This window comes from Rhea americana, unplaced genomic scaffold (assembly GCF_003343005.1).
Source record: "Rhea americana isolate MKP2758 unplaced genomic scaffold, rheAme1 scaffold_31, whole genome shotgun sequence".
Lineage (NCBI taxonomy): Eukaryota > Metazoa > Chordata > Aves > Rheiformes > Rheidae > Rhea > Rhea americana.
The window spans coordinates 2,589,321-2,616,183 of NW_028186435.1; the positions used below are offsets into that span (position 1 = coordinate 2,589,321).

The 26,863-nt window shown below is 37.7% G+C and overlaps 1 protein-coding gene across 1 annotated transcript; it reads left to right on the top strand.

Moving 5' to 3' along the window:
* The first annotated feature begins 66 nt into the window (after positions 1–66).
* On the top strand, positions 67–25,375 carry GPLD1 (glycosylphosphatidylinositol specific phospholipase D1). The gene is made up of 25 exons (XM_085310024.1): positions 67–367; positions 3,246–3,301; positions 3,969–4,047; positions 6,830–6,927; positions 8,164–8,274; positions 8,551–8,599; positions 9,105–9,159; positions 10,151–10,258; positions 10,985–11,012; positions 11,098–11,237; positions 12,185–12,250; positions 14,058–14,178; positions 14,689–14,828; positions 15,739–15,925; positions 16,950–17,060; positions 18,025–18,099; positions 18,466–18,622; positions 20,837–20,978; positions 21,516–21,615; positions 21,708–21,801; positions 22,421–22,597; positions 22,910–23,070; positions 23,337–23,363; positions 23,461–23,511; positions 24,670–25,375. Exons 1-25 carry the CDS (start codon positions 271–273, stop codon positions 24,745–24,747), a joined length of 2,508 nt encoding a protein of 835 aa, XP_085166150.1. The 5' UTR covers positions 67–270; the 3' UTR covers positions 24,748–25,375.
* Positions 25,376–26,863: the final 1,488 nt, after the last annotated feature.

A 26,863-nucleotide genomic window follows, 5' to 3' on the forward strand; every position in this document is an offset into this window, starting at 1 on the left:
GCAATCACACGGCCCAAACCGCAGTAGTACCGCRGAACTCCGAAGGAGAGGGCACCTGCAGGGTCTTTTTGTTACAAATTACCTCATTTTAGGTAAAGATAAGCGCTTTCAAATGGCTTTTCAAATACCGCGGTAGTTCACCTGCTGTGGCAACAACACTGTTGAAAGAGGGGCCACGTCCTGTAACGTGTGCCGCGACGTGCGTTTCAAAGGTCGCAGTCCGGCTGCTTCAGGCTCCGGACCCTCGGCCTGAGCCAGCGCACCAGCATCATGGCTGGCTGGAAGAGTGGGCCCGTTTTGCTGATCATACTGCACCATTTCTGTCACAGATGTGTTCCAAGCGGAATTTCAACACATGTTGAAATAGGTAAGATACRTCCACAGTTGATTTTCCTGTGTTTTGAATTACTTGCAAGGAAAAGTTCAGGTTTGGCTAGAAAAAGGAAGAAAAAATGTTAAAGTGATAAGCATTCCACATTATCTTTTAACAAGCTGAATAATGTAGGATTGATGTGGTGTTTGTTTTTGAAGTTTCTACCTGAGCTGCACTTCTTATAAGCAGGATCAGTGTCGTTGCCTCTTTTCTATCTTCAGATTAGAAGCATTAGAAGATCAGGCATTAAGTAACTGGCTTTTTGTGTCTGCAAGTCTACAAGTATAGTTTGGTGGGAGAAATAGRGGGAACACTTAATTTTATGCAAACTGCTGAGTTGTTGTACTTAAATGTAATTAGAGATGAACACACCAATCATTTTTGGTAGCTGTTTTCAACAGAGCTTTGTATTAATTCTTTGTTGCATCTGCAAAAAGAAAAAATACTATATTGTATTTGTATTTGTGACTCACATAATGAAGATTTTGTTCTGTGTCGCTTTCTGGTACATTGTTATCTGTAGCCGAAACACCTAGATCCATAGAGAATCGAGGAAAGAACTGAGTGAACATCTTAGTGGGGAAAGATTTCTGCTTTGAATTTCTTATTTTCATCTGTTATTTTTTGAATCAGTTTTCTGTAGTGATTCTCATGAGAACACTCTCGAGCGGAATTAGATTATTCTGAAACACCGACTCATAGCAAATTGTAATTGATAGTTTGAATTATTTGTTCTTCATTTGCTGGTTCTAAATCTGTTGCTCAGCCAAACAGAAAATAGAACATACACTGTGGTCTGTATTCGGGTGGTCTCCTGAGACTTTAAGTGCTGAGTACGTGCAGCTCTGAATGAGATAAAAGCTGGGGTGATTCACAGAGTTCATTCGCGACAGAGCGGATGCTCCCTTGCTGGGTGTTGTACCTCCAGTTGTTGTCTTGCAGACGTGTGCTTTTCCTAACGATATGTGAAGACTCCCATGGAAATCAATAGGACAAGTTGCACCTCCTGACGCCTTCCAAGCTCAGAACCCTAGTTGTTGAATATGAGCTTCTGAAAACTTGAAGTAACAGATAGAAGTAACAGATTTGACGGAGTACGGTGTGTTTGCAAGAACTGTGCAAAAAGAAACATTCCAAAGGAGCCATTTTATTCTAATCATGGAAGCATGTTACAAAAAGCTTATACATATTTGATTTAAAGATCTTAACTGTCTAAAGAGTAGGCCATGTATTTAACCGCTGAGTCATAGTTTATGACAAATTTTGCTCATTTGTCTGCAAATGACATTAACTGGGTTCAGTTCTGATGCTGCTAAAGTCAGTCCTTTTGTCAGTGTGCAAATAAATTCCATGATGATAAGACATTGAAAGTTACTGCCAAACACTGAATATTCCAGGAAAAAAAGAATTTAAAAAAAACAGGGGGAGAGGGAACCACCCAAAAGCACGAACAATTTCTATCCTGTACATACTTCTGAAAGTACTTCCACATTCTTAAAAATTCYGCCTGTTCAAAATGTTGATCATGTTCAGCATGCTTGGCAGTGCTTCCTTGTGTCCTACTTGCCATGGCCTCATTTTTGGGAGCAGCTTTGAGTGGGCAGGCTTTTCTCCCTGCAGGGGCTCCCTTCAGGATCACCAGCATTCAGTGGAACTGTAAAGACCCATCAGTAAAATTCACCGTAAGGTTTAACTTGTACAATCTGGGCTATGGGAATAATCAGTCAGGGAGGATGGGAGACAGAAAAAATAAATTGCCAAACTGAGAATCTCAGGCACTGAAGCTATGAGCTGTGTTGAAATGTTAGGTCTTAAAATGATAGATTTTTCTTCTTTTTTTTCTTTCTTTTTTTAAAGTTATTCCTTTTTTGGTGCAAGATTAGTCTTTATCTTTTAAAGTATCTGTATAAGAATAGTTTAGAACAACAGTGGGTAAAATTCAAAGTGAGAGATTATTCAAACCAGTTTTGTCTAGATCTTACTCTAGAATGAGAATTTTTTTTTCAAGCTCAACTAATTTGGTATTGATCGAATTAAATTCAGCATATTCTCAGTAGGGAAATCAGTCTTACTTTATGAATAACTCAAGTGATAAGTAAAACTKTGTGTGGGATGGTAAGAAGATAACGTGCATTTGTAGTTTCAACCCAGTAATTTTAGAGGCAACATTCCTTTAAAAAAATGTATTTTTAGAACACTGTTAATGGATTATCCCTAGGATTTAGCATAAATTAGAATGAGATTTCATTAAAAGTGGTCAGTGAGTTTGTTTCATTCTTTTGTTTGATGCTCACTTAATAAGTAGTTTGGCAGTAGGAATGTCTGTCTATTCAGTAAATAGTGGTATTTACTTTGCTGACTTCACATTTTTGTTGTCTTTCACACGTGTTAAATATTAGTCAAATTGTAAACTTTCAAGTTGATTCCAGGGGTACCTTTTTAAATGGTTAGGGCAACAGTGAAACTTAAATACCATTCACATGGGTTCTTTATTGCTAGTAAAAGTGTACAGCTATGATATGTACTTTCTATATGCTGGATATGATCATTGTTGACTCATTGCTATAGCTCAAATCTGGACATAAAGAATCTCCTTTTTGTGCTTTGGGTCAGTTTGGGAGCTGGGCAGTAGATACTGATGAGACTGTGGTGCCAGATGTGCTGTGGAAACAGCATTTCTCTGTTAGATGCTTACATGAGAAAACATACCCTCTGATCTGCACAAAAATTTTGAGAAATTAAGTTTTGTATGCCTGTGCCACTTTGCTTAGATATGATGATGTGGTATATTCTAATTTTTGATAATGCTTCTAACAAAATGTGGGCCAGCTACCATACTTATAAATCAATACTTTGATATGTTGTTTTTCAGCTCATAGAGCTCTGGAATTTTTCAGTAAGCATGAAGGGAATGTTAATTATAGACAGGTAGGAAGCACATTTTTGTTTAATTGTGTACAGCTTTCTTGTATGTATTTCTCTATCTGTCTCCTTGCCTTTCTTTATTACTTACTCTCAGTATTGCATGTATAACTTTTATACCTAGAATGGATTTTAACCTTTTCTGCTGGAAAATATTTGATTCCTATTGAATAGTATTACAGATATGCAGTAATTAAAATATAATTATATGCATATATTTGTGAGGTCTACGTATTTTTTTACTTGCATGTTTTCCAKCATCTGAAATCATGCTTTCTTTGGGTAGTTGTATTAGAAGAATGAATAGAGGACTTTTGAAAAGGTGATTTTGATAAAGATAACAACATGGCAGTCAAGTTTTGAACTTTGTCCATTASATATATCATTTACCCATTTTTTTGTTGATGTAAATAGTGTTGGTATGATAACCTATGTTAGATCATACCTTCCTAAAGGTTCATTCAAATTGCAGTGTATACCAATTAGTTCAGGRTTGGTATGTATATGTGGGGAGACACTTAAAAAGTATATTTAGATATATAGTATATTTAGATAATAATTGTATCTTGCTGGCAGAATGAAAATTTTATCTTTGATATTGATAGTGAACTGTGTTTCTGTGCCATGTAAGAGTATTCTGATTCCTTTTTTTCCTCATCCTTCCTTTCCCCAGTTGTTACTGAACCACCAAGATGCRTTTCAGGCTGGGAGCATTTATCCTGATGCCTTTTATCCTTCAATCTGCAAAAATGGTGAGAAAAGATGTTAAATCCAATATTACAACTTTATTGGTATGTGAAAATCCTACAGAATTTAGTAGAGTTAAAAACAGTAATGTAAGAGATGGAAGTATGGTTATATATACCTTCCTTCAAAAACTTTCATCATTTTTATTACTACTTTAATCACTTTTGTAGAACTTTATAACAGAATAATGGATTATAAAATGTTATTAGAAAATAGCTTTTTGGTAAATTTAACTATTAAATTTAAGGAGGAGGGCAATTTGATAAAAAGGATGCTGTCTGATTGAGTTAGGTCAGATTACTGAATACTGACATGGGGAAAAACAGAGAAGAAAATGATATTGTCTTCTTAAGTCCTGAAGAAAGCACAGAGCTAATGTCTCTGTATTAAGAATTAGTAGTTTTTATCATATCAGCCACAAAGACGTTAAAAGAATATTAAAAAAAAGAGAAATAGGACTTTGTGAAAAAAAAGTGGTAATAGCATCTCAGCTAAAAGCCTTTCTTTTACAAGAGACAACCCTGTTTGAAATTAATGTCAGTCCGTGTTAAGTGCTTGCAGTTGTTAAGACTGCATTACAARATTAGCCCTCTGTTGCAATAGCTATAAAGAGTATGTCTTGACTTGCAGYTGGTCATCTGATTTTCCAACTCTAGCAGGTCAAAACTTGATTGTAATTCAGGGTGATTCAGGGATTGTAATCAGCCAGTTAGGGCTTGGTTCAGGATTTTTGCTACCAAAATGGTAAATTGGGGTAGTGAACAAATGGCAAACAGGAYGAAGACAGTCTGTCCTCTACCAAATAAGCTTTAGGATGTATGTGCAGGTATCRGAAACAAAGCAGTGACACATGATTCATATTAGGATACCTGACCGATGGATTGATGAGATCTTACTGAATGTCTAAAGGAAGTCTAAAGTATTGGGAGTAAYTGGGAGCAATTGGGAGTCCAGAGTATGGAAGAAGAGGGGTTATATTAGTGGCTCATACAAATTCAGATCCATTAACTTCAAAGTGTTCTTAGGATCTTTGTTCTGTTTACCTTACTTTTTACATATTTTTCAGCACTTTGCATGCTTGTGCCTCCACTTACCTCAGTGTTTTTTCTGCCTCAACTGCAAAATCCTCTTGTTTATCTTTCTAAGGATACTTTCCCCATCTTTTTGCATCTCCTGCTCTACTTAGAGCCTTAAATCACACAGTGCAGCTAGACTTCTTGTTTCTCTCAGTCACAGGTAGCTGTTAATTGTGCCAGCTATAGGTTACTGGGCAGTAGGCTGCYGCATCAGATTGACTAAAGGGAGACCCTATTCGTTGTTACATCAGGATGCTCTGCGAACTTTCAGATTGCCTCTCTAACATTTATTGATGGTCCTTGCCTCCTGTCTACCAGGTTCCCATTCCTGATCTTCTCTCTGGCTCTACTCATATCTTGCCCCAGATTTCAGTCTCCTGACAGACCGCTTTCTTGCCTTGTTCTCAGGACTGATGTTCTGTGATTTCCCCAGTTCCCCGCCTTTAACGTGACTCATCTGTCTTTTCTGACAGTTTTGTCTTCTGCTTATCCCAGTCCAGTGACCAGGGCCTATCTGCAGCCTCCAGCTTCACTAAAGCTGGGATTCATCTCGCCTCATTTTATACTTGGGCTATTTGTTAACAATTTCTTTAGCCCACAAGGGAGAAATTGGTACCTCCACGGATCTGACCTGTTTGACTTAGTTGTCTGCCTTTGGATCAGAAACATTGTTTCCTGCCTGGATAGGCAGTCTAGATGACTAACTGCCGTATGGAAATCTATACTCTGGGAATGTCTCTAGTTAGACAAAGTACATACTGAGATCCTTTACTTTTTCTAATTCAGCTTCACTTAAAAGTGTCAAGAGGCCAAGGAAATAATTAAGTCACCCACAGGGTCTGCTCTGACAGAGTTTATGTTTAATACACCTTAATCTTCCCTGCAATATCAAACACCTCTCTGAAGAAACACATTCTCTTCCTCCAACTATACTGATGGTCCTACTAATCCATCTCCTGCCTACCTGCTTTCCTCAAGCAGGACCTACACACGTACAGAATTATAAGTTGTGCTGCTTGGTCTTGTCACTTGTAACAATGTTGTGCTACTTGGTGTCAGCACTACTTTGTCCTCTGCTGTATGTAGGCAAGTTATTTAGAAATTTGTAGGCATGGTCACTGTCAGATACGAAATAATCTGTTCTATATGAATCCAAGTGAGAGCRAAAATTGTTGTTTCAAAGGAAAAACAGATTCTCCCTGCCTTTGTCTTCCCTCCTTCTGCTCCTACTCTGTATCTTGGCAGCTCTTCAATTCTGTTGAAAATGAGGAGGAGGATGACCTTTCCTTCCTAATCTCTGAGGAAATGGATACCTGTCCTGAAGCATGAGATTTTGATTTGGCTACTGTGTCTGTCAACTTTTCTATTGTAAAATTTGACACCTTCGTTAGTCACCAGCTTCTTTGTCAGCTCTGTGTATCCTCACCAATTAGGAGACAGGTTTTCATTGTATCATACCTACTCGCAGGCACAGAGAAGAGAGAAGGCACAAAATTTTCAGATGTTTGAGACCAAAATCCYGTCAGGTAAATCTAGCATCTCTTTTGGCAGTGTAAATCATACAAAAATAGATTTCATTTGGATCTTCTAACATAAACAAGAAATGTATTATCTATATAGTATGGATTTGACTAAAAGTCTGTTTGTTGATGGAGCAAAAATTTGTTTCTTTTGAAAAAGAATAAATACTAATAGAATTTTATTGCTATAGGAATATTTCGTGATGTCTCTGAAGACACTCATTGGTCACCATTCCTTAATGCAAGTATTCACTACATCAGAAGGAATTACCCTCAGCCTTGGGAAAAGGTAAGAAAATAGCTTTTTAATTTTCTTTTTATTATCTTCTTCACCTTTGCTCGCTGCCATCTTTTTCAGATTCACTTGTTGCAATTTCATCCTTTGGGAAGTGTAGAAGAGATACAATTTTTTAAAATAAAATCTCTGCTGGCATAGATGTAACTGAAATATTATTTTCATCTTTACCAGGCCCAAAAAGTTAAAATTTCCGCATAAAATTTATTTATTGTCCCCAGTATGTTACAGTTCTTATGATACATTTCAGGTCCAGATTTTCAAATGTGTTTGGTAATTTTGGGTACRTCTGTTACTGTTGGATCTGACTGAATGTTTGCCACTTGAAAAATCAGGCCTCTTTCAGAATTCTCACTTGTGAAGTCCTAGATYTAGTCCTGATTTGCTTTTGTTTCTGGTATATGAGCTACTTAGGAGAAAAGGAAAAGAAGGTTGTCAAAAGTGAGAATGATTTTAAAGGTCATATTGTCTGTTTTGTTTTTTTTTCCTTACTGGAGAATTTACCATGTCTTTCTGAACTCTACTCAGGAGAATTGTATGTTTGGAGCAGCAGCTTTTGAGAGCAYGTGTTCTTTACAATGGAAGGAAATTTGCTTGCATTTTGACTGGCCCTTGGTGRTACTATTAACTTTCAAGAAGTGTAAATTCATCAAAAAACTATGATTCTGTTACAATTTCTTAAGAGACCTCCGGAACTGATAGTGATTCAGTGCAGAAGAATCTTTTTTTTTTTGAAGAAATGAAATGTCTGTTCCTAATAAGTTTATTCCAAATAACTTTTCTGTTCCTAAGAACAAAATGAGTAGCTTCATGCCTGGACTTTAATTAGGTGCTTTCACAGTGAACAATGCTTGCACAGGAATGCCCTTCTCTCCTTCATGTGTCTTAGYGCAATATCCATGGTGGCTAAGGGGGTTCACTCCTTGGAGGTGGAAGACTATCTCTCAAAAGCACTTTGCTATGCATCTAGCTTGAAGCATGTGAGTTGTCCTAAAATCAGCCATGGCTCTGTGGTCTTGAACCACATGAAGTGCTTAAAGCTAGTCAGGTCAAAAAATGTGTCTGCCAGCATCAAGAAATGAGTGCTCACCCTTTGTTTTGTTAAGTCTTTAGATTGTAAGAGTTTATCAACTACATTGTTGTATAAAGGACTACAATAAAATACTCACCTCTTTTTAAAGACAGGCAAAGAATTCTTGGCATTACCATAAGTGTGTTGTTATTGTGTAGGCTACAGAGAAGCTAGTGGCTTTCCTGTTTGGAATTGCCTCGCATATGGTGGCAGATGTTAGCTGGCATAGCCTGGGCATCGACCAAGGATTTCTAAAGGCCATGGGAGAAGTAAGCATATATTATTTTATTTATTGATCTGACTGGAGTTRCTGAAGTTGATAGTTTGGCTTTGGAGTCTGATGGAGAGGGAAAAGAAAAGCTGGAGTCTAGSTCCAGGAAAATTTTCAGAGACATGATGTCACAAATTTTGTAAGAGCAAAGTTGGTCAGATTAGGGACCTGTAAACTTCTGGGCTTCTTGGACAATTTGTTTTTGCTCTTAAGGTTGTATGGAAGGATGAGTAAAATTAATAGGCTGAATTTTCATGTTTTTGTCTTTTTCCAGATTGATTTTCATGGTTCATACTCAGAAGCTCACAATGTTGGTGATTTTGGTAACGTTTCTGTTCGCTGATCATAGATCCTCCAATTGGGATAATTAGTCCACTGCAAAACTACAGTAGGTGATTCTGGCTCTTGTCCTATRGAATGAAGGAGCCACAAATGTGTTGTAAGGACAGTGTACTCTTACTCTCCCCCATAGCTTGGAAAGCCCTCCTATCCCTGTCTGCATTCTCTATGCTCCATATTTCAGGAGATGCAGTAGGGCATATGGAAACTTGTGTYTGAGCTAAAACACAGGCTGACTGATGCCAGAATCAATATTGTGATTTTAAATGTGGGAACATTTTTCTTATTCTCTGAAAGTAGAAAATATATAGTATACTTTCAGGTGAACTATTTATGTATTCTAAATGAGAAAAATTTGTACAGCTGGAGCTGGAGTGATGCTCTGCCATATGAACATACATAGCATAGCCATAGAAATTGTGCTGTTGTCCATAATATATACTTACGGTTTTGGTTTGCTSTGTTTTGTTTTTGTTCCTCCATCTGTAGGAGGAGATGTACTGAGCCAATTTGAGCTGGACTTCAGTTATCTGGTGCCAAATTGGTGAGATARTAAGCTGAAGTAGAGACTACCTTCTTGAACAACTATTTCTGCTTATTCTGTGTTCTCCTTAAAAATTATGATGGTTTCACTTTGTTTCAGTAAAATTCTATCATTCTTTTATCTTTCTTTGTCTGTCTTCCAAAACCCAGCCTCTGTTGGAATTTTACTGAGTTTGGTATTTCGCATATATGCATATTTATTCTTCCCTGCGTTAAGAAACTGCAGAGGAATGAAAAGTTTTACGGTAGGAACACAGCAGGACAGATTAAGTTATTTATCTCAGGAAGGAATTGCCTGTAATTATARATAAAATGATAATTGAAAAAAGTTTGCTGGAATGTCCCAGGAATTGCTGAAATAATTCAATGACAATATCTCAGATTTCCAGATGCAGCAGAATTCAGACAAGTTTCAAAAACATGAAAAAGCAATTTCAGACATTTATTCACAGTTTTCTTCTCACTTTCAGTTTTTAATTGAAGGAAAAAAACTCATATGCCTATTTTTCTGCTAATAAAGCAGGTCATTTGAGTCCTGTTTTGTGTAAGTAGGATGGAGTTCATCTAGGTGTAGAAAGCCCAGTCCATTATCTAAGCTCTGGCACAGATCTGGGAAATGTTGAGGTAGGACGGATGAATAATTTCTACTTTGCCAAGAGTAGATTTGGTACAGAGGATGGTGGAGGACATCATCCAAGATTATGTGATCACAAAGCCGAGAATCCAACGGAGAGAATGTGGAAACTCCAGCAATAGTTGTAAGGGAATYGTTCTATAGGTTTCTGACTTTGAACTCAAACAGGAGGAGGGAGTTGCACAGAGAGCAAAGGTACCTACAATCATGGCCTTTCTAGTGTTTGTAAATCTTGATATTCTTCTACAATCTTCTGAACTTTACATTATTAGTAAGTTGTTGTTATTACATAAACTGAATTATATTTAATGAGGTGATGTTGAAAGCTCTTGTTATAATAAGTCAGTCTTGTTTCTAGGTATGTACCTGTTGAAGACCTAGCAGCTATCTATCAGGAATTTTATGGAAGAGAGGTCATAACAGAAGGCACAATTATTGACTGTACTTACCTGCTGTTTCTTGAACTGTAAGTTGGATAGCTTTGTCTAGGTTTTTGTAAGTGAAACTTTTGTTGAGAAATGATAATGCTATTTGAAATGCTAGTTCAGAAATTTAGACRTTGGGACAAGCAATTCAAACTTCATACTAACCCTCCTAAACCATAAGATACTGAATTTTCAGAAGAGCTAGAATGCTATGTAAGACTGTTTCATGACTGTTAAATTCATGATTACAACATAAACTCAGCATCTTAGCTGTTCAACAAACCTGTGTTTAAYATATGTATTTATGAGAGAACACCTGTGTCTTGAAATGCATTTTGGCAGTATAATTCTCATGTATTGAAGGAGTAGTATACATTCCTAAATAGATGGCTTGCTTGCATTCCATGTAGATCCTTTCAGTCCCAAGTGTAATGTATAGAACTAGACCTTAAAACTTGGAGACTTTTSATCTTTGGCAATGTCTGCTTTTGAGTACTCTGAATTACTGGTAGTCATACAGCATTTATAAACACTGGGAATGGCCTCAAATTAAGGGCTGCARTAAAGATTGTTACTTTTCACATTACAGCTCTTAAAAAGATACATTAAMAACAAACCAGGAAATTTTAAATGTGCTTGTTCTTAATGACCTGCACAGTATTTGCCATACTCAGGAATATAGAAGCCTTGAAAGGAACTGTTTAAAAAATTAAATGCTATTAAATGAAACATGTTTATCTTTGAATCATTGTTATATACTTTTGCAGGCATGGAGAAAGGCTTGCTGTTGCCAAGGTTAGTTTTTTCTTTTCCTTATAAACATGAATATATAACATGAAGACAGACTAAACCATCTTACTAAATATGATGTTTGCCTCAGCTTTTTCCAACATATGCTAGTAAATCTCCATTTCTGGTGGAGAAGTTCCATGATTATTTCCTTGGAGGAGTAGATGACATGGCGTTTTGGACAAACAACATTTTTGAGCAGACGAGCCATATGCTAGAAAATGGAACAAGGTATAATGATGTTTCTGGCAATACGAAATGTGATATTCAAGTTCTGACATCGTTTAATTCTTCCRAAGGCAGATGCTTTCCTGGAGCAGGTGMTGAACTTTAAATCCTCACTTGAAAAAAAGAGATTTCTGTTACTGTTTTTTACCTAGGTGCACAGAACAGGCCTTGAGTTTGCGTTTGCTACACAGCCACACTGCTTTCTCCAGACAAGGCTTTGGGGTGGCCAGCTGATACTAGACGGGGAAAAGTTGGGGCATCTTTTAAGACATACTCAAGGGCATACTGAGGAGTTGCATAGCCAGGGCCTGAGGTGCTGCCTGGCCTGGCAGTTTCAACCATGGCTGTACCTTGTGGCTGCTGTCATCAGCCAGCCAAGATGGCCTTTCCTAGGAGAGGTCAGACATTGCCTTTGGACACTGAAGGCAGATAGTATATGTTTTCCTAGTGTTGAAAGTTCRGGCTTGAACTTGGAATCTCATATTTTAGTAGAAATTCTGGCCCTATAATGCTTTGGTACAAGTTTAATCTTACTTTAAATAACTTTGTAAGACTACGAGTGGAGGATTAATCCATCCATTTATATGGATTATGTCACTGCAGCTATTTTAGGAAATGATGTTTGAAATAGTGTGGCATAACCTGTTGTGTTCTTTGTTCCAAAGTGTCACTTTAATTAAAAGTACTTTACATTAATAGAAGTAGCAGGATATGCTACAGTAAGTTTCGTTTAAGGTTATGTAATGACATGTGATATTCATATAGATCCTGAATAATTCATCAAAGTCATTAAAATAAATATCAAAGAAGTTTCTGAGGATTAGAAGGGCCTCTTGAGAGAGCTGAGGTCTTCTAACAGAGGAATCAGTAAGGATAAAAGTTAAAAAGTTATTTTAATTTTACTTCCATAGCGGGAAAATATTCAAAACACATTTTTAATATTTTCTTAGTGGCTGCTTCCTGCCTGAGAACCCTCTGTTTATAAAATGTACAAGGGAACACAAGAACAACTACCTGTAAGTATAGTCCTGAAGGTTCAAAGACTTACTGATAAGAGAAAGGTCTTCCACTAATGTGGACATTGAGCCATTGAAAACTAGAAGTCAGGCTCTATTTTTTTCCACTTATAGGGTAATCTTTGTGCTTGAAGATATATACTGGTTTATCTTTTTATGTGTGAAMTTGAAATTCTCTTAAAGTGAATAAACAAGGTTTTTGCAGGGGAACAGTGCAGAGCCTGGGAAGGACTTTAACTTTCTGGCTTAAGGACAAGAATACTTGTCTAGCACCTAAAGTGCAAAGTCTACACTCTTTATTTGGTTGTGACTCTTTATTCTGGTAGTCATGAAACTACCGATTCATGATTACCATAGCTAGTGTCTCTCCTGGTTTACATACAGCAATATAGAGCTCAGCTCAAGTGTATGTATTCCTYTAACACGCATTTTCCATGGCTGTTTTCCTCCCTTTCTCAGAGCCTCTCTGTTGCTGATATTGGTGAATCAATCTGATTTTTACTGAACTGAAACTGCAAAGAGTTATATTTAACTTGTAGAGAGAGCGTAGATTATATTTTGATCACACTGATTCCCCTCCTCCATCTGAAGACTGCAATTTAAAGATTGTACTTGTTGGCCAAGAATTTTTCATTGGGTAATTAATGAAACCTAAAGATCTCTTCAATCTGTTTGTGTAACAGAGATTCAGACTTGTCTTAGCCTCTCTGTTACAAGCATTAGTGGTTTGGTTTGCAGCTTTTATTTCAGTGAGATTGGGACAGTGAAGGAGAAGCATAGAACCGCAGGGAGAGAATGATGGGAAAGGAGAATGATAATGACAAGAAGCAATAAAAATCCCATTGTCAGAGGCAGCAGCACATACTTTTAAATGGGTATGTTGAGAAAAAGAGAGGACATGAAAGTGAGGAGATTTTCTTTAAAGTTTGTCTTCTATTTTCTTATAAATGTTTTCACTCTCACTGAAAGCTGAAATGCTGTCCCTGCACAGAGGARAACAGCAACAGTAATAGGAGCTATGTGTGTAAATGTGGCTATAAAATCTCGTGTTTTGGGGGAAGCCTCAGAGTGGGGAGTCTAATTGTCTTTATTCTATTTCTTTAGTACTGTGAGAGATGAGCTTTTAGCTTCACTTTTTTTACCTTGGCCAAAAATGTTTTCAGACATTGTGCATCTTAAAGTACCACTTCACCAAAGTCRGTAGATTTACAAGGGTTATAAATTAGAGCAGAATTCTGGTCAATGTGTGTTGATGATGGATTTATGTGTTGGGAAAGGGTAATTCTAGGGAAATGCAGGAAACTTCAGAAATGAATGTAAAATGATAGAATGTTAGGATGCTGACAAGTAAGAGTTTCCTCTTTTTGAAGGAGGGAGTAAAAATTCATTAATAGCTCTTAAAAGAGTTTTTCATGCTTCCATTTTGAAGATAATTTCAGCGTGTGAATTCGAGAGATAGGCATGTGAAACGAGTAATTTTGTATTCAAGAAGATAAATTTCCTTTTTTCTTGTATGTTGTCAGTGCTCCAAGAATAATACTGGTGAACAGAACACTCCAAATAAATGATGCTGATTGATACTAGGTTTTAAAAATGTCTGGATACTTACCAAGAGTTAGCTACCCATAAATCTCGTGACTTTATTGGGGCTTAACTGCTGTCTTTGATAACTCACTTTATATATGGGAGAAATGGCTGTCCGAATATGTGCAATATAACCGTCTGCTTTTCTTAGTTTTGGCATAAAATACTCAGCCCATTAATTCAGTTGCATTAATTGTTGTTACTGCCTCCTTTATCTTAACAGAAGTAAACAATCCAAAAATGAACACTACAAGAATACAACTTCTTCACTTACAGTAACAATTGAAAAGAATGTAAAGTACACAGAGAGAGGAGTTCGCTTCAATATACAGTCCTGGGCAACAGTAAGTGAAAAGTGAGAGATGTATCAGGTAAAATTCAGCTTTGTATACAAACTGTTTTGATTTCTGTCTGGGATACTGCATGATGGAACAAGATCTCTTTATGTAAATAGTAGCATCTTCATTTCACCATAATTGTTAATCTATATGCTTACAGGTATATCCATAAATAGTAAACTATTTTATTTTGCTCATTTTATAGAGAGGTTAGAGTGCATCTTGCAGTACCAAACATGACAATATATCTTTTGCATTTACACTTAAAGAATCACCTGGTCACTTTTGGGAATTAAGAAGTCCCAGCAAAGYGGAGCAGAGAACAAATTAGTCAGTAGTGCTCCATTTAGAGCGTAGAGATTTCTGTCTCTTTTGTTAATGGTGCATATGACCTGAGTCAGGGTCCACTTAGATGAATGTGAAGATTTCCACTGATGGTGTCTTGGCTCTTGATGTGGTCCATACTGTGCTAGAGTTTCAGCATATGTTTCTTGTGTCTTTTTATTTTTGTTTCAGAATTCCCTCCGCTTCATAAACAATGCTTTTGCAACAAATGTTTTGAGAGTGTTAGCAGCCACACATCAACAGTCTTCTAAGCACATCTCCAAGCCAGCAGCATCGTATTTTTTGACTTTGCCCTATGCTAGACTTGGATGGTTGGTACTTTTTTTGTCTAATCTCCCTTGTCATTTCTGAAAACTTTAAGCAGCCACAAAAGTTTTTAGTTCTTTGTACACTCTTTAAGGGTAACAGCCCAAATCAATTAGTGGTACTAATCTGGCTGAGTGGCTTGGACGGGCTGGTCAGAAGTACCAGCTGACACATAGAGCCTCTTTTCTTTCAGACATTGGTATAAATCTCACTGTGTCAGTACCGACTAAAATTATAATCAGAGCAAAAATTCTATTAAGATGTGAAATCTAGTCGAATAACCTCATTCTTTGAAAAAGTTGTCTTGTCATTTTTTGTCATTTTCTTCTTATGTGGAGGTAATCAGTTTTCCATGTGTGAAATAATAGAAGAAATAAAAATTTCAGAATGGAAGAAATAAACATTCAGAACAACTTTGGCTCTACTTCTTAACAATGTAGGAACCCTGTTACCTTTCTTTGATTATTTGATGATTGCATGGAATTAATTGTCCTAGGTTGATTGCTGATGATGCCTACTGATTGTTCTTGGAAGTGCTAGAAGATTAGTAGGGAATTCAAAGATGGATTCAACACACAGAATGAGGCATATTCTCTCCTTTCCGGAAGGGATTCTTTCCCTCTCTGTAAGAGGTTGTAATGCAATCTCAGGTGGATTAATGGAAGATGAACCTTCAAGCTCTGATTTAAAATTTTGTTCAAGAGAACAAAAATAAGTTATATAGTATGAAAAATGATGTCTATATTCTCAGAAAAATAAATGGGGAAAAGTGGGTCTTGGTTTACCTGAACTAAGTAGAAGTACTTGTTTTCTGCTGTTGGTAGTCTGGCGGTAAATGCTGTGGGTTTTTTTTTTTTTTTTTTTTTTGTTTTTTTTTTTTTTTTTTTTTTTTTTTTTGACTCCCTTCGTACACAGGGCAATGATTTCAGCTGACCTGAACAAAGATGGATCTGAAGATCTGATGGTTGGTGCACCAGGGTACAGCACACTGGGCCATGTTCAGATAGGCCGGGTATATATAGTCTATGGCAATGAGTCAGGTTTGCCTCCAGAGGACATGGATCTAGATGAGAAAGCAGACCAAGTACTAGAGGGTCATCAGGTGAGGGGTCAGATCAGCTATTTGTTGCTTAACATTTTTTGCCTGAGTATGTGGTAAATTTTGACTGAGCAATACTGTCATTAATATGTGTGAGGATTATTCTTGAAATGCACCTCCTGATCAAAGGATATCATATGCATTTCAAGAAAAATAACTGCTACTTAAGTCACAGGAACAATTAAAGCAATGGTGACCTGTAGGTTTACTTTTTCACTGTGACAGATAAATGGGTATTAGACCCACACAATAGACCCTTGACTGAGATTGAGGTGGTCTCTGTAAATGACAGTATAGCTAGTTTGGTTTCTTGCATATAAGGAAATAAGCAACTTTCCCCTCTTTTTTCCTCTAAAACTATTCCATGTGAGTTTTAATTCCACGATAGCTGTGTTTTTAATTAATTTGTGACTTCTTGCAAAATCATTGTTTGTCTTTACTAGGAGTACACATTATTAAAAAAAAAAAAAAAGGAGAAAGTTGTGATTTGACAAGATAGTCATTGGCTTGTAACTGAGAGGTAGGATCAGGTGATCTTGTTGAGTAATAAAGATGATCCTCTAGAAACATCTTTATTCACAGAGAGGAGAATAGAGAGAGATGAGATACATTTCCTTTTAATCTCTGTGATTACAAGCTGTGGAGTAACAGCTGCTCTCTTTAAGAGACTGTTTTAGTAATTCACGGTTATAACACTATTAACAGCATAGATTGTAAGCATTACATCAATGGTACATTAGGCTGAGAAGAAGAAGTAGCACAGCAATAGTATATTGTGTTCAATTAGCTTATATTTTAACTCCCCATCCTCAGGCAGAACAGTCTAYTCCCACTTTGAATGTTAGTATGACTGTTATTACTTGGAAGAACAATGATGCTAAGAAGATCTTAAGAACTTCTGAAATAGATTTGAATCATCTCTACTTCCAGTTCTTCTCTGTGCTGTKATTGCAAGTGTCCATTAGGTTTGAGGATAATGTCTTTAGAACATCTGTTATTTTCATGACAGCAATCCCTCTTCTCTTAGCCTTCAGGCCGGTTTGGTTCTGCCTTGGCGGTCCTGGACTTTAATGATGATGGAGTGCCAGATCTGGCAGTYGGAGCACCTTCTGTAGGATCTCAGTTTCTCACTTACAAAGTAAGACCCCCCCCCCTTTTTTTTTTTTTACAAACAGGAATGTTTTTATTGATGCATATTACGTAGAATACTGAAATGAGAGAAGGAATTTCTGTGGTTAGTCAAAGTGACATTATAATATAAACACAAATATTTGTAACSTTTGGGTGCTTTTACTAGATCAGTGACTACTGTCTGTATCTCATTGGCTTTTTTGCTCATAAAGATTCTAAATCATTGCAACTTTGTAGCATTGATATGCTTTTATTTAGGAACAAAGAGTCTGGAAGGGACCTCCTGGGTCAGTGAGCTTTGTCATCTGCTGTTAAAGACCAACAGATTATATCTAAAATGTGATACAAACCCAGACACACACGATAACATAATCAAGTAACAGAGCCTTAATGAGTTGCTGCCTACCAGATTAGCCCATGTAGTGGTGTCTAGATGTTCTCAGCTCACCCTAATTGAAAGGCAAAATGTGTCAGTTTAAACCACTTCCATTAAGCTTAAAGCTCTTTAGGATTTCATTCTAACTTAGCTRCCTGAATAGGAATACAAATACTTCTATATAGACCCACTAGGTTGGAAAATTGCRTGTTTCTGTTGTGACTGGCACCCTGTGCTGTTGCATTAAGAAATTGTTATCAAAACTTGAGCCACCTGAATGTTCATGTAGTAAAGATAAAACACAGTATACTGTCTTTGCTCCTTATCCATTGTAATTCTCTGCTGAAAGGAGCATGGTGACATTTTTGTTTCATATGTCCAGTTTGTTGCCTGGTTATAGCAATATCTGCTACAGCATGGTTATTTTTAGGCTTGGGATGGAAAAGACAACACTATGAGAAGACTCTGATAGAAAAATGCAGTTGTGTTAATAGTCTTTGTAGAGTTGTTTCACTCACTTGTGCTTTGTCTTGGRTTTCGTACTTGGTCCTGGCAGGGAGATCCTCTCATGCTGTTTGCTTTTCCCACTATTTAGGGTGCTGTATACRTGTATCTTGGCACTGAGGGAAGAGGCTTGGCATCTCAACCAAACATTACCATAACTTGTCAGGTATATTGATCAGGCTAACACAGGGCTGCATTAGCAGGAAATGAGGTAAAGGGGGAAGGGTGGTGGGGCTGTGGGCTTAAAGAACAAATGTTAAAAGCAGACTTTTAATTGGAAGGGAATATAGATGTGTAATTGGGGATGGTGCAAGCAGGTTGTTTATATGTGGGAAAGCCTTCTGCACTCCAGTGCAGGGGAGGGAGGAGGGTGAACAAAATGATGCTYGAAAAGTAAACACAACTAAAGTGAGAATGTGTGAGTGAGTTTGATCAGAAATAGACAAAATTATCTCTTTAGAAGTAAATTGCTGTATTTTCAGAGTAAATGGTTTAAATTKCATTTCAAGCTTGAACTAACTGCTTCTTGCAGTATTCCTACTGTAACCTTGGTTGGTCCCTGCTGGCAGCTGATGTTGATGGGGATGGAAATGCTGATCTGGTTGTTGGCTCTCCATATGCACCTGGTGGTGGGCAGCAGAGAGGATTTGTGGTTGCATTCTACTCTTATTTCAACAGAAGTGGCCAAGGTAACGCCTACTGAGTAAATTAGCCTTCCCTTAGCTTATGTGACTATTTTTATGTTCATAATTAATTATAGGATAATTTAGGTGGAAAGGGACCTAAGGAGGTCTCTAATCCAGCCTCCTGCTCAAAATAGTTATGAAGGTCAGAAAAGTTGCTCAGGGCTTTATCTGGTCGGGTCTTGAAAACCTCCAAGGATGGAGCCTGCACAGYCTGTCTGGTCCCCTGCTCAGCTGCATGGCTGTACTTATGGGGAGAAAAATATCTCCTCATAGCCAGCATGAACTTTTATTTTTTGCAGCCTGTGCTCATTATCGCTTGTCCTCTCACCATGCGTGTTGAAGACTGAGACACAGAGAGAATGAATACCTCCATATACTGTGAAAAGCCTGGCTCTGTTTTCTTGATAACCTCTTCATAGGTACTGGCAGGCTGCTCACAGGTCTTTTCAAGGCTGTGTCTTTTCCAGGCCGAGCAAGCCCTGTTCCCTTAGACTCTCCTTACAGGGCAAGTGCTTCAGCCCCAACTGTCTTGGTGGCACAGTGCTGAACTTGCCCCCGTTTATCAACATTTTTCCTTCATTGAAAGTGCAGAGTTTGTTACTGTGCCATTTACTTTTCTTACTCCCATCAGGATATGGAAGTCCCTTATTTCATGGCCATTACAGTCAAGTTGCCGTTGATTATTGCATCCTCAGCAAGTTCTGTTCTTTAGTGAATAGCTGATCAGCTGTGTGTCACCTCTGGTTGACCCATCCCATAYCTCTAGCAAGAAGTTATCCGTGACACTCTCCAGAAGTTGTCTTGCTGGCGTGGGTCTTGCCATTGAGCTCTTGCAGCTGATGTCAGTGAGCTTAAAGTTCCCTGAAAGAATGAGAGTGTTCTACAGAGACTTCCTTGGTGCCTTTTTGTTTTAATTTCAATTCTCTATCATGAACAGCTGAACACTGAACAGCTGTCTCAGTTTCTTGAACGGTTTACATTCGGTAGTTCTTCTCAAGGTTCATTTAAAACAATTTCATTAAAGGGTTAATCGTGAATAAATGTCAGATGAAAAAGCTTTAAGTTTTTCCTTATTTCTGAGGAATTTAGCTTGATATCTTACTAATAAAATGTCTAGAAATGCTAGTTTCTTGTGTAGCAAGGAACTACTTTTTCCTATACTATTGTCAGTATCCTAAACTATTATACATGCTGTTTAATGATATGATCATTGATTCTGATTAGTGAAAAATTATTGTAAATAGAACTGTATCATAGGAATGTAGGTAGTGAAATCTTCCTGCTAAGAATTTAGACCCAAATGTTTAATGTATTAGGTGAACAATTTTGCTGAAGTTGCTTGTAAGAGCTGCTTGGTCCTTGAGCAAAACTACAAATGTGTGAGAAAAAACTAAATGTATGACTATATGAAAGTAAAGAAGCGATGGATTCAGCTGCATCTGGGTGATACCAAAAGCGCTGACTGGTGTTTCTTGGAAGCTTGAAAATGCACCATGAATTTTCTGTTATTTCAGGAGCTCCTTCATGTGGCCAAAGGGGAATGCTACAAGTGAATACAGCTAATGGTTACAGGTGAAGAGGATTGTTGTGAAATGCTATCTGCAAAGCTAAATAATAGGGAGTGGGAAAGGATAAACAGCTGTCCCAACCCTCATTAGAATAATGGAGATTTCCAATAACTCTGTTTTTTTCACTTTATTCTATCTCATATAATGTTAGAAACCACAAGGGTTTTTAAATTTCAAAACACTGCTGACTGACATTTTTGCAAAATCAAAACACAGAATCRGTGATCTGAACTAAAGCCAGAATTATTTGAAATCCCTTCCCTCTTTCCTTGAAGAATTACCGGTTCTGATAAACAGTTTCAGTCTTGTCCTGTCACTTAGAAGAACTCATCAATTTAGGGCAGGCTTGTCTTATAGCTTTTGTATACTTGCTTCTAGAAGATGAAAGCTTCCTGTAGACTTGCAGTGATTTAGAAGCCAGCTGCACTGAGTAAAGGCTTTCACCAGCCAGTATAGCTGCATATTGAGTATTGTTTTACTATGCCTACACTGAAGTTACCAATAACTGGTTCCATATGATGGACAGTATAACTTTACTYGAGAAAATTCTGTTTGTAGAACAAAAGGATGGATGGTTCTGGAGATTGCTAACAGATTTTTGTATGCCAGGGTACAGCCAGATTTACTTCATATTTTTCTGGTCTATCAGGTCTGCTCTCAGTAGAGGAYGCCAACTGGATGGTGAAGGGGGAAAAAAACTATGCTTGGTTTGGATTTTCACTTGGCAGCTGTCTGTTGGAGAACATAACATTGCTGCTGATCGGTAGCCCTACATGGAAGAGTTGTGTTGGGTGTGTTACATACAACTGCTTTCCTTTCTTCCATCCTGCCCAACTTCTCCTACACTGTTCAAGGCTTGTAATAGATTAGGCTTCCTGCTTTTTAGAAAGATTCCTCTTTGATCCTACTTAAAATATTTTTTTATTTAATTACCATTCCTACCCTCTCACTCCTCTTCATTTATTTATACAGAATGTCTTTGTTATTTAGAAGCATATAAGCATGTGTGGAGTTTTCTGGGCAGGGGAGGAGGGCACAAATAAGCGTGCCTAAAATAACTCTATAGTTACCTTACTTTGAGATAGTATTTTTAATAGCCCAGAAATATATTGAGTGATGAGGAAATGGGAAAATAGTCATAGTCAGTGCCCTGTCTTGTATCTTGTTAAAACAAGGATGAGAATTACTAAAATACATTTCTAGGACTTTTGGGAGCCAGTATTACRCTAGGCTAAAAGAGAAAATATTTTAAGATAAGAAATACTGACTGAATCTGTAAAATGTGTGTGGTGTTTACATACCAACATTATTTTACATTCTAATCCAAGCTGCAACCCCTTCTCATCAGATGTCAGACAGAGTGTTGGGAAGGTGTATGGCTATAATCCACCAAGCACAGAACCCTGGTTTGCAGTAACTGGAGACAAGGTAGGGCTTTCTCTATAGTTTGGAACCTTATGAATGATTGAAAATCAAGTGCCTTTCTGTGAAAATGACATAGCTGTTTTGAAATCTAACAGGAAATGGGCAGAATGGGTATGTCTCTTGCCAGTGGTGTAGTATCTGTAGCTGGAATCACAAGAACTATTTTGGTGGTGGGCGCACCTACCACAGGTACGTCATTATGAAAAYTGGAAACTATTTCTGCTTTGGGTTTTCTGTTTCTGAAATGTATGAGTGGATAGCATAAACAAAGTTAACATTTAGAAAAGGGAGCTTTTAATACTCATTTTTTTTTAATTTATAGATAATCACTGTGAGATTCTTCTTGTGATCACCTGCAGATACCTCACRTTTTTCAGTCTTCTGTACTACAGAGCTTCAACTTTAATGCTTTCTTTTTCTTCCTGGAATTAGCTTCTATTAACAGCTTTATTACCTTGCGTTATTTATGTAGTAGTGATTTTCTAGTAGACTGCATATTTCTTGGAATTAAACGACACARTATTTTGTCCTTACTATAGAATTAGGCAGTAAGGAATTACATAGTCAAAATGTGCAACTCCAGTGTCTGTCCTTTAACTTACATGCATTTTTCCCTGGCTACTATTATTAAGAGATTGTTTTTATGCTAATTTGAGTTTGTCATATAACCTTTGATCTTGTTTAAAAAAATATATTGATTTTGTTCATGTTGTATARTGCCAGTATTATCTGCTGTCAATACATYGCAAGTACTAATCCTGAATTTCTATATCTGATRCTCTATTTCTATTACTTTGTTTTTTCTCAGACAGTGTTTCTAGGATTTCATTTATATCCTCAGTGCTGCACCAAGCTGGATTTGCTCTGATGTATGATCTGACAGATAGTGCCAAGCCTTCTTTGCTCAGCACTTTCAGTGGGGACAGAAGGTTTTCTCGCTTTGGAGGAGATGTATATTTAAGTGACCTGGACAATGATGGACTAGGTACAGCTTAATGAATCTAGATTACAGAGGTGGCATGTTTTACTTTTAGCAAGGCGAAGACTGCTCATCTGCATATTCATGTAAGCAGTAAACAGTCAGCTTCATCAGTTGACTTGTACAGGTATTCCATGGTGCCTTGCAAGGAGGCAYCGCTAAAATCCCAAATCAGTTAGGCGCAAATTTAAACGTTTTAACTACGGTCATTAATAGGAATGTGGTGTCTGGAGGTAGGTAAATGCCAACTCTTTTGTGGTTTGGTTTAGCGTTATTTCACTTCTGGTGTGTTATGCTGTCTGTAATAAATACTTGCAGATGAAATGATTGTGACATCCCCACTACGAACCAACGATATCACTACAGTACTGTTTGGCGGGGCAGCCGGCCGTGTTTACATTTACAGTGGAAACCAAACGACTTCAGGGAATGTGACAGGTCATTGCAAATCATGGATATCTCCCTGTCCTGAGGACTGGGTAAGAAAACATAAAAGTGACCTCAGCAGATGAGGGTATAATGACAGCTAATTAATTACGTCCATTGAAAAGAGCTGACATGCTCAAATTTGGTTTCAGAAAACTGAAGGTTACTCATATTTCTGAATCTGTGTAATTTGGCCATTCCTGTTCATTCTCAAATTAGTTTGCTGTTTAGGAGCCAGGGTTATTGCATTAGGCTTCTATGCTGTAAGCAATGCAGTTCTTTCAACTCCTTTTTTCTTCTTCTTCATTTTTTTTTTCAGGCACAATATGTCCTGATTTCTCCTGAGGTGAGTAACAGAAAACAAACTAACTGTTGTGTTCTAGAAAGGAAGAAGTTGCACTTTAAATATCAATAGTATTATAACAAGCAACTTTATTTTACAGGAACAATCAAGATTTGGGAGTTCTGTTATCACTGTGAAATCTGAAAGAAAGGTGAGAAAAACACCTGCTGCTTTTTCCTTCCAAACATCTTTCTATCTCACAGGCATATACTAGTCAACAGCTTACATGTCCTGTTTCTTTTGCTTTACACAGTTGATCAGGTTTCCCTKTAAGTCACTCTGAACTGAAAATTAAAAACATTTAATAGGCTGATGAACTACAGAGTTATCTAAATTTTGATACACAACACCTGGATTGAAAGAGAGCACTTCAAAGTGGCATGAAATCTAAACTGCTTAACAGTTGACTCAAATCACATACACGTGCCAACTCAGTCCCTTGCTTTACTTTTTCTAACCAACTGGTATGTGGAGTTAGTGCTCAGCTATGGGGTAAACCAGGCACCTAACCATCTTCCTCAGTTAATATTATGCACGGGCTTGCTGCCCTAGCTGTCACTTCCAGTGAACACGCTTCATAAGCCAAGTCCTTCAAAGCATAAAAAGGCCTAGTTCCTACCTGGATAAGTTTGGATGTCTTTTTGTACCTGTGTTTCCTCGTTTCCCTCAGAAGTCCTTTATAATTATCAAAAGTCAATCCTTTTGTATAATGCAATAAGGAATCTCTCATTTCTTTCAACCTGAAAGTTGCTTAGTGCTTGTTCAGCTCAGTGGACTCCAACGTTCCACTTACTTTGAGATACTGGTGTTAGAAAGCCTCAGTACTAGGCTGAGGAGATGCTCTTCAACAGATGGTGTTTGACCACTTGCTGTTAAAACATGCACTGGAGAAACACCTAGAAATGCAAGTATGTCTAAGCTAGGTTAAGGTACGRTTTTTCATAAGCCAACACTCTGCATGAGTGTTGCATGAGGCAGTTTGAGGTAATTGTGTCCCTTTGCTAAGGCACCAATTCAGTCCACACTCCAGCCTTATCTGTATTAATCTTATCCCTAAGAGTATACATTGGCAAGAGATTTATTTATTTGGCTGATTTCAGCTTTTTCCACTTCCCCAAATAAAAGAGTCTTTTAGTCTTAAGATTGTTTTCTTAACAGCTGTTCCAATGAAGTGGTTTGCTCTCCCCTTCCTCATCACATTTTCATGTAACATTAATGATACAGACAAAATCTGGTTTCTCTTAAGGAAGCTTAAGCAAATGTGCACTTGCAGTTGCATTTTGCTAACCTTTATTCTYTGTCTCCACAGAAAGAAGTTGTAGTGGCAGCAGAGAGAAGTTCAGTGAAAGCTCGACTTGGCGGAAGGGTTTTTGTCTACTCCCTCTAAGTTTTTGTGATAGTCTAAGACAGGCCAGTGCTGGTCTTTTATTGAAGAACCTATATAGTATCTGTGATACTTTCCTTAACCTGCACAAACCAATACTGCATGACGGCAAACTGCAATAGGTAGCTGTTAGAGTCCCAGCCATTAAAAACAACCATCTGTCATTCCTTTGATAAAGTGGCAGGGTATATGAGGATCATGATGGTTTGACGTACAAACCAATCAAAGCTAAGTCAGGTTGGAGGGCAGATGATTAACTCCACAGTGAGTGGTAGCATTTCTTGACCTGGAACAAGCAAGCTGGTCTTGAAACTTCTGAGAGACTAAAATGAGCAGGAAGATGGACTTTGGTGGCCCTATTTGCCTGTATAAGGAATGGTCCAGCGCTTGTGTCAGCTGCAGCCCTTCTTAACAAGTCACTTTCACGTATCATATATATTACACTGTGTAAAGCAAGTAATAAAATCAGCAACTCACAGTGCTATTGCTAACCCAAACTGTAGAAACCCCTCTGCAATAAACTCTCACAGCAGCAAACAGCTATCACTGTCCACCTGCCCTCCCTAGTCAGATACTGTGTTCCAGCCAGGATGCATCAGGGACAGCAAGGGAAGAAAAGAGGACAAAGCCCMCCTTCTAGGGGCAGAAGTGTCCTAAAGCGGCTGCTAGTGACCACACAACAGACCTCCAAAGATCTATCAGCTGAAGAGGAGATAGCAGCTGTATACAAAGAAAAGACTCTTATCAGTTATATGCCTCAAGTAAAGGAATTGAAAGAGTGGTCAGTATAGCCTCTTGTAGCTGTCTGTTCTGCTTTTGTGGCTTACCCACCTTGGACAGAATCAGTCCTTAGCTGTGCTGCTTGTCCTGCCCCTCGTTTACAGGTGGGAGTCTTCAATTTCTGAACTCTTCCACCAACCACCCTTTCCCATTTACCTTGCAAGGCTGCATCCAGGGACTGAAAACGATGGGCTTTCCCTAACTGCTTCAAGTTACGACTTCAGCGCCCAAGACTACTTCCTAAATCATTTACTGGTCAGCTCCGAGTACTTTTTTGGCCCAATCAAGATGGAGTTCACCCTACATTACTAGGGATATAGACAATAATTCTAAGGCATCAGAAATCACTGTCAGAATAATARGCTTGGAAGAAGGGCAGCTTTAAGCCAGACACACATGGGTGGGAGAACGAGGTGCATGCCAGTCCAAGGAATTGTTTCTGGCAAGTCTTGAGACCCACATTAAGTAAGTAAGTGTTGAACAGCTGGATTCTCCCAGGAAGAACACATGCAAGACTAGATTTTTTTTTTTAAATAGAAAACTCTCTTGCTATCACACTCATAGCTGGGACTACCGTGAGACCTGTTCTTTGTGTTTTCATGTAAAACTCAGTGACTATAACAACACAGAATTGTGCTTTTATTGTTAGCAGTATTATCTTCAGCTAATGAACACTAATTTTGTATGATGCAGGTTAACAATGTATGCACTGATAACAAATTAAATAACTTAAGCAGTGATATGTGATGTTATTATTATCCAAGCTAGTCCATAGACACATATGGATATTTRTTTTCTGTCTTGCCTCCTTCACAATAAGGCATTTTTTTTTTTAAACGTAGATCAGTGGCATAGCACAGCATTCTAAAGGCTGTACTCCAAGGATGATGTATCTCAAATTACCTTCTTAGAAACTCTCTCTCTCAGGGAGGTTGTCTTTAAAAGAGATGCCAGGTTGAATACTAGCTTAATGCAGGATGTATTTTCTGACATGTRTTCTGAGGATAATTTAACTTGCCTAAATAACACCACCTGCAAAGTCTAAACTTCATGAAAGAAATAACTAGGAACGCAATACTTACTAATCTATGAAAAGTGGTGAGGCAAAATCAGTACCATATTTATGAGGGCAGAGTAAAAAGTTTTTAAAATAAAAATTGYTGATATCAATATTATTTTGTAACAATTCCATTCTGAATATATAGCCTCCACTGGATTCATTTTTTTCCCTGTACAGTCTCAGAATAATTTTATTCCACATGAATGCATTTTAGTTCATTAGAAAACCATTAAGCATTTACATATGTCTGTGGAGAGAAAGGCAGTCTTGGAAAAGAAC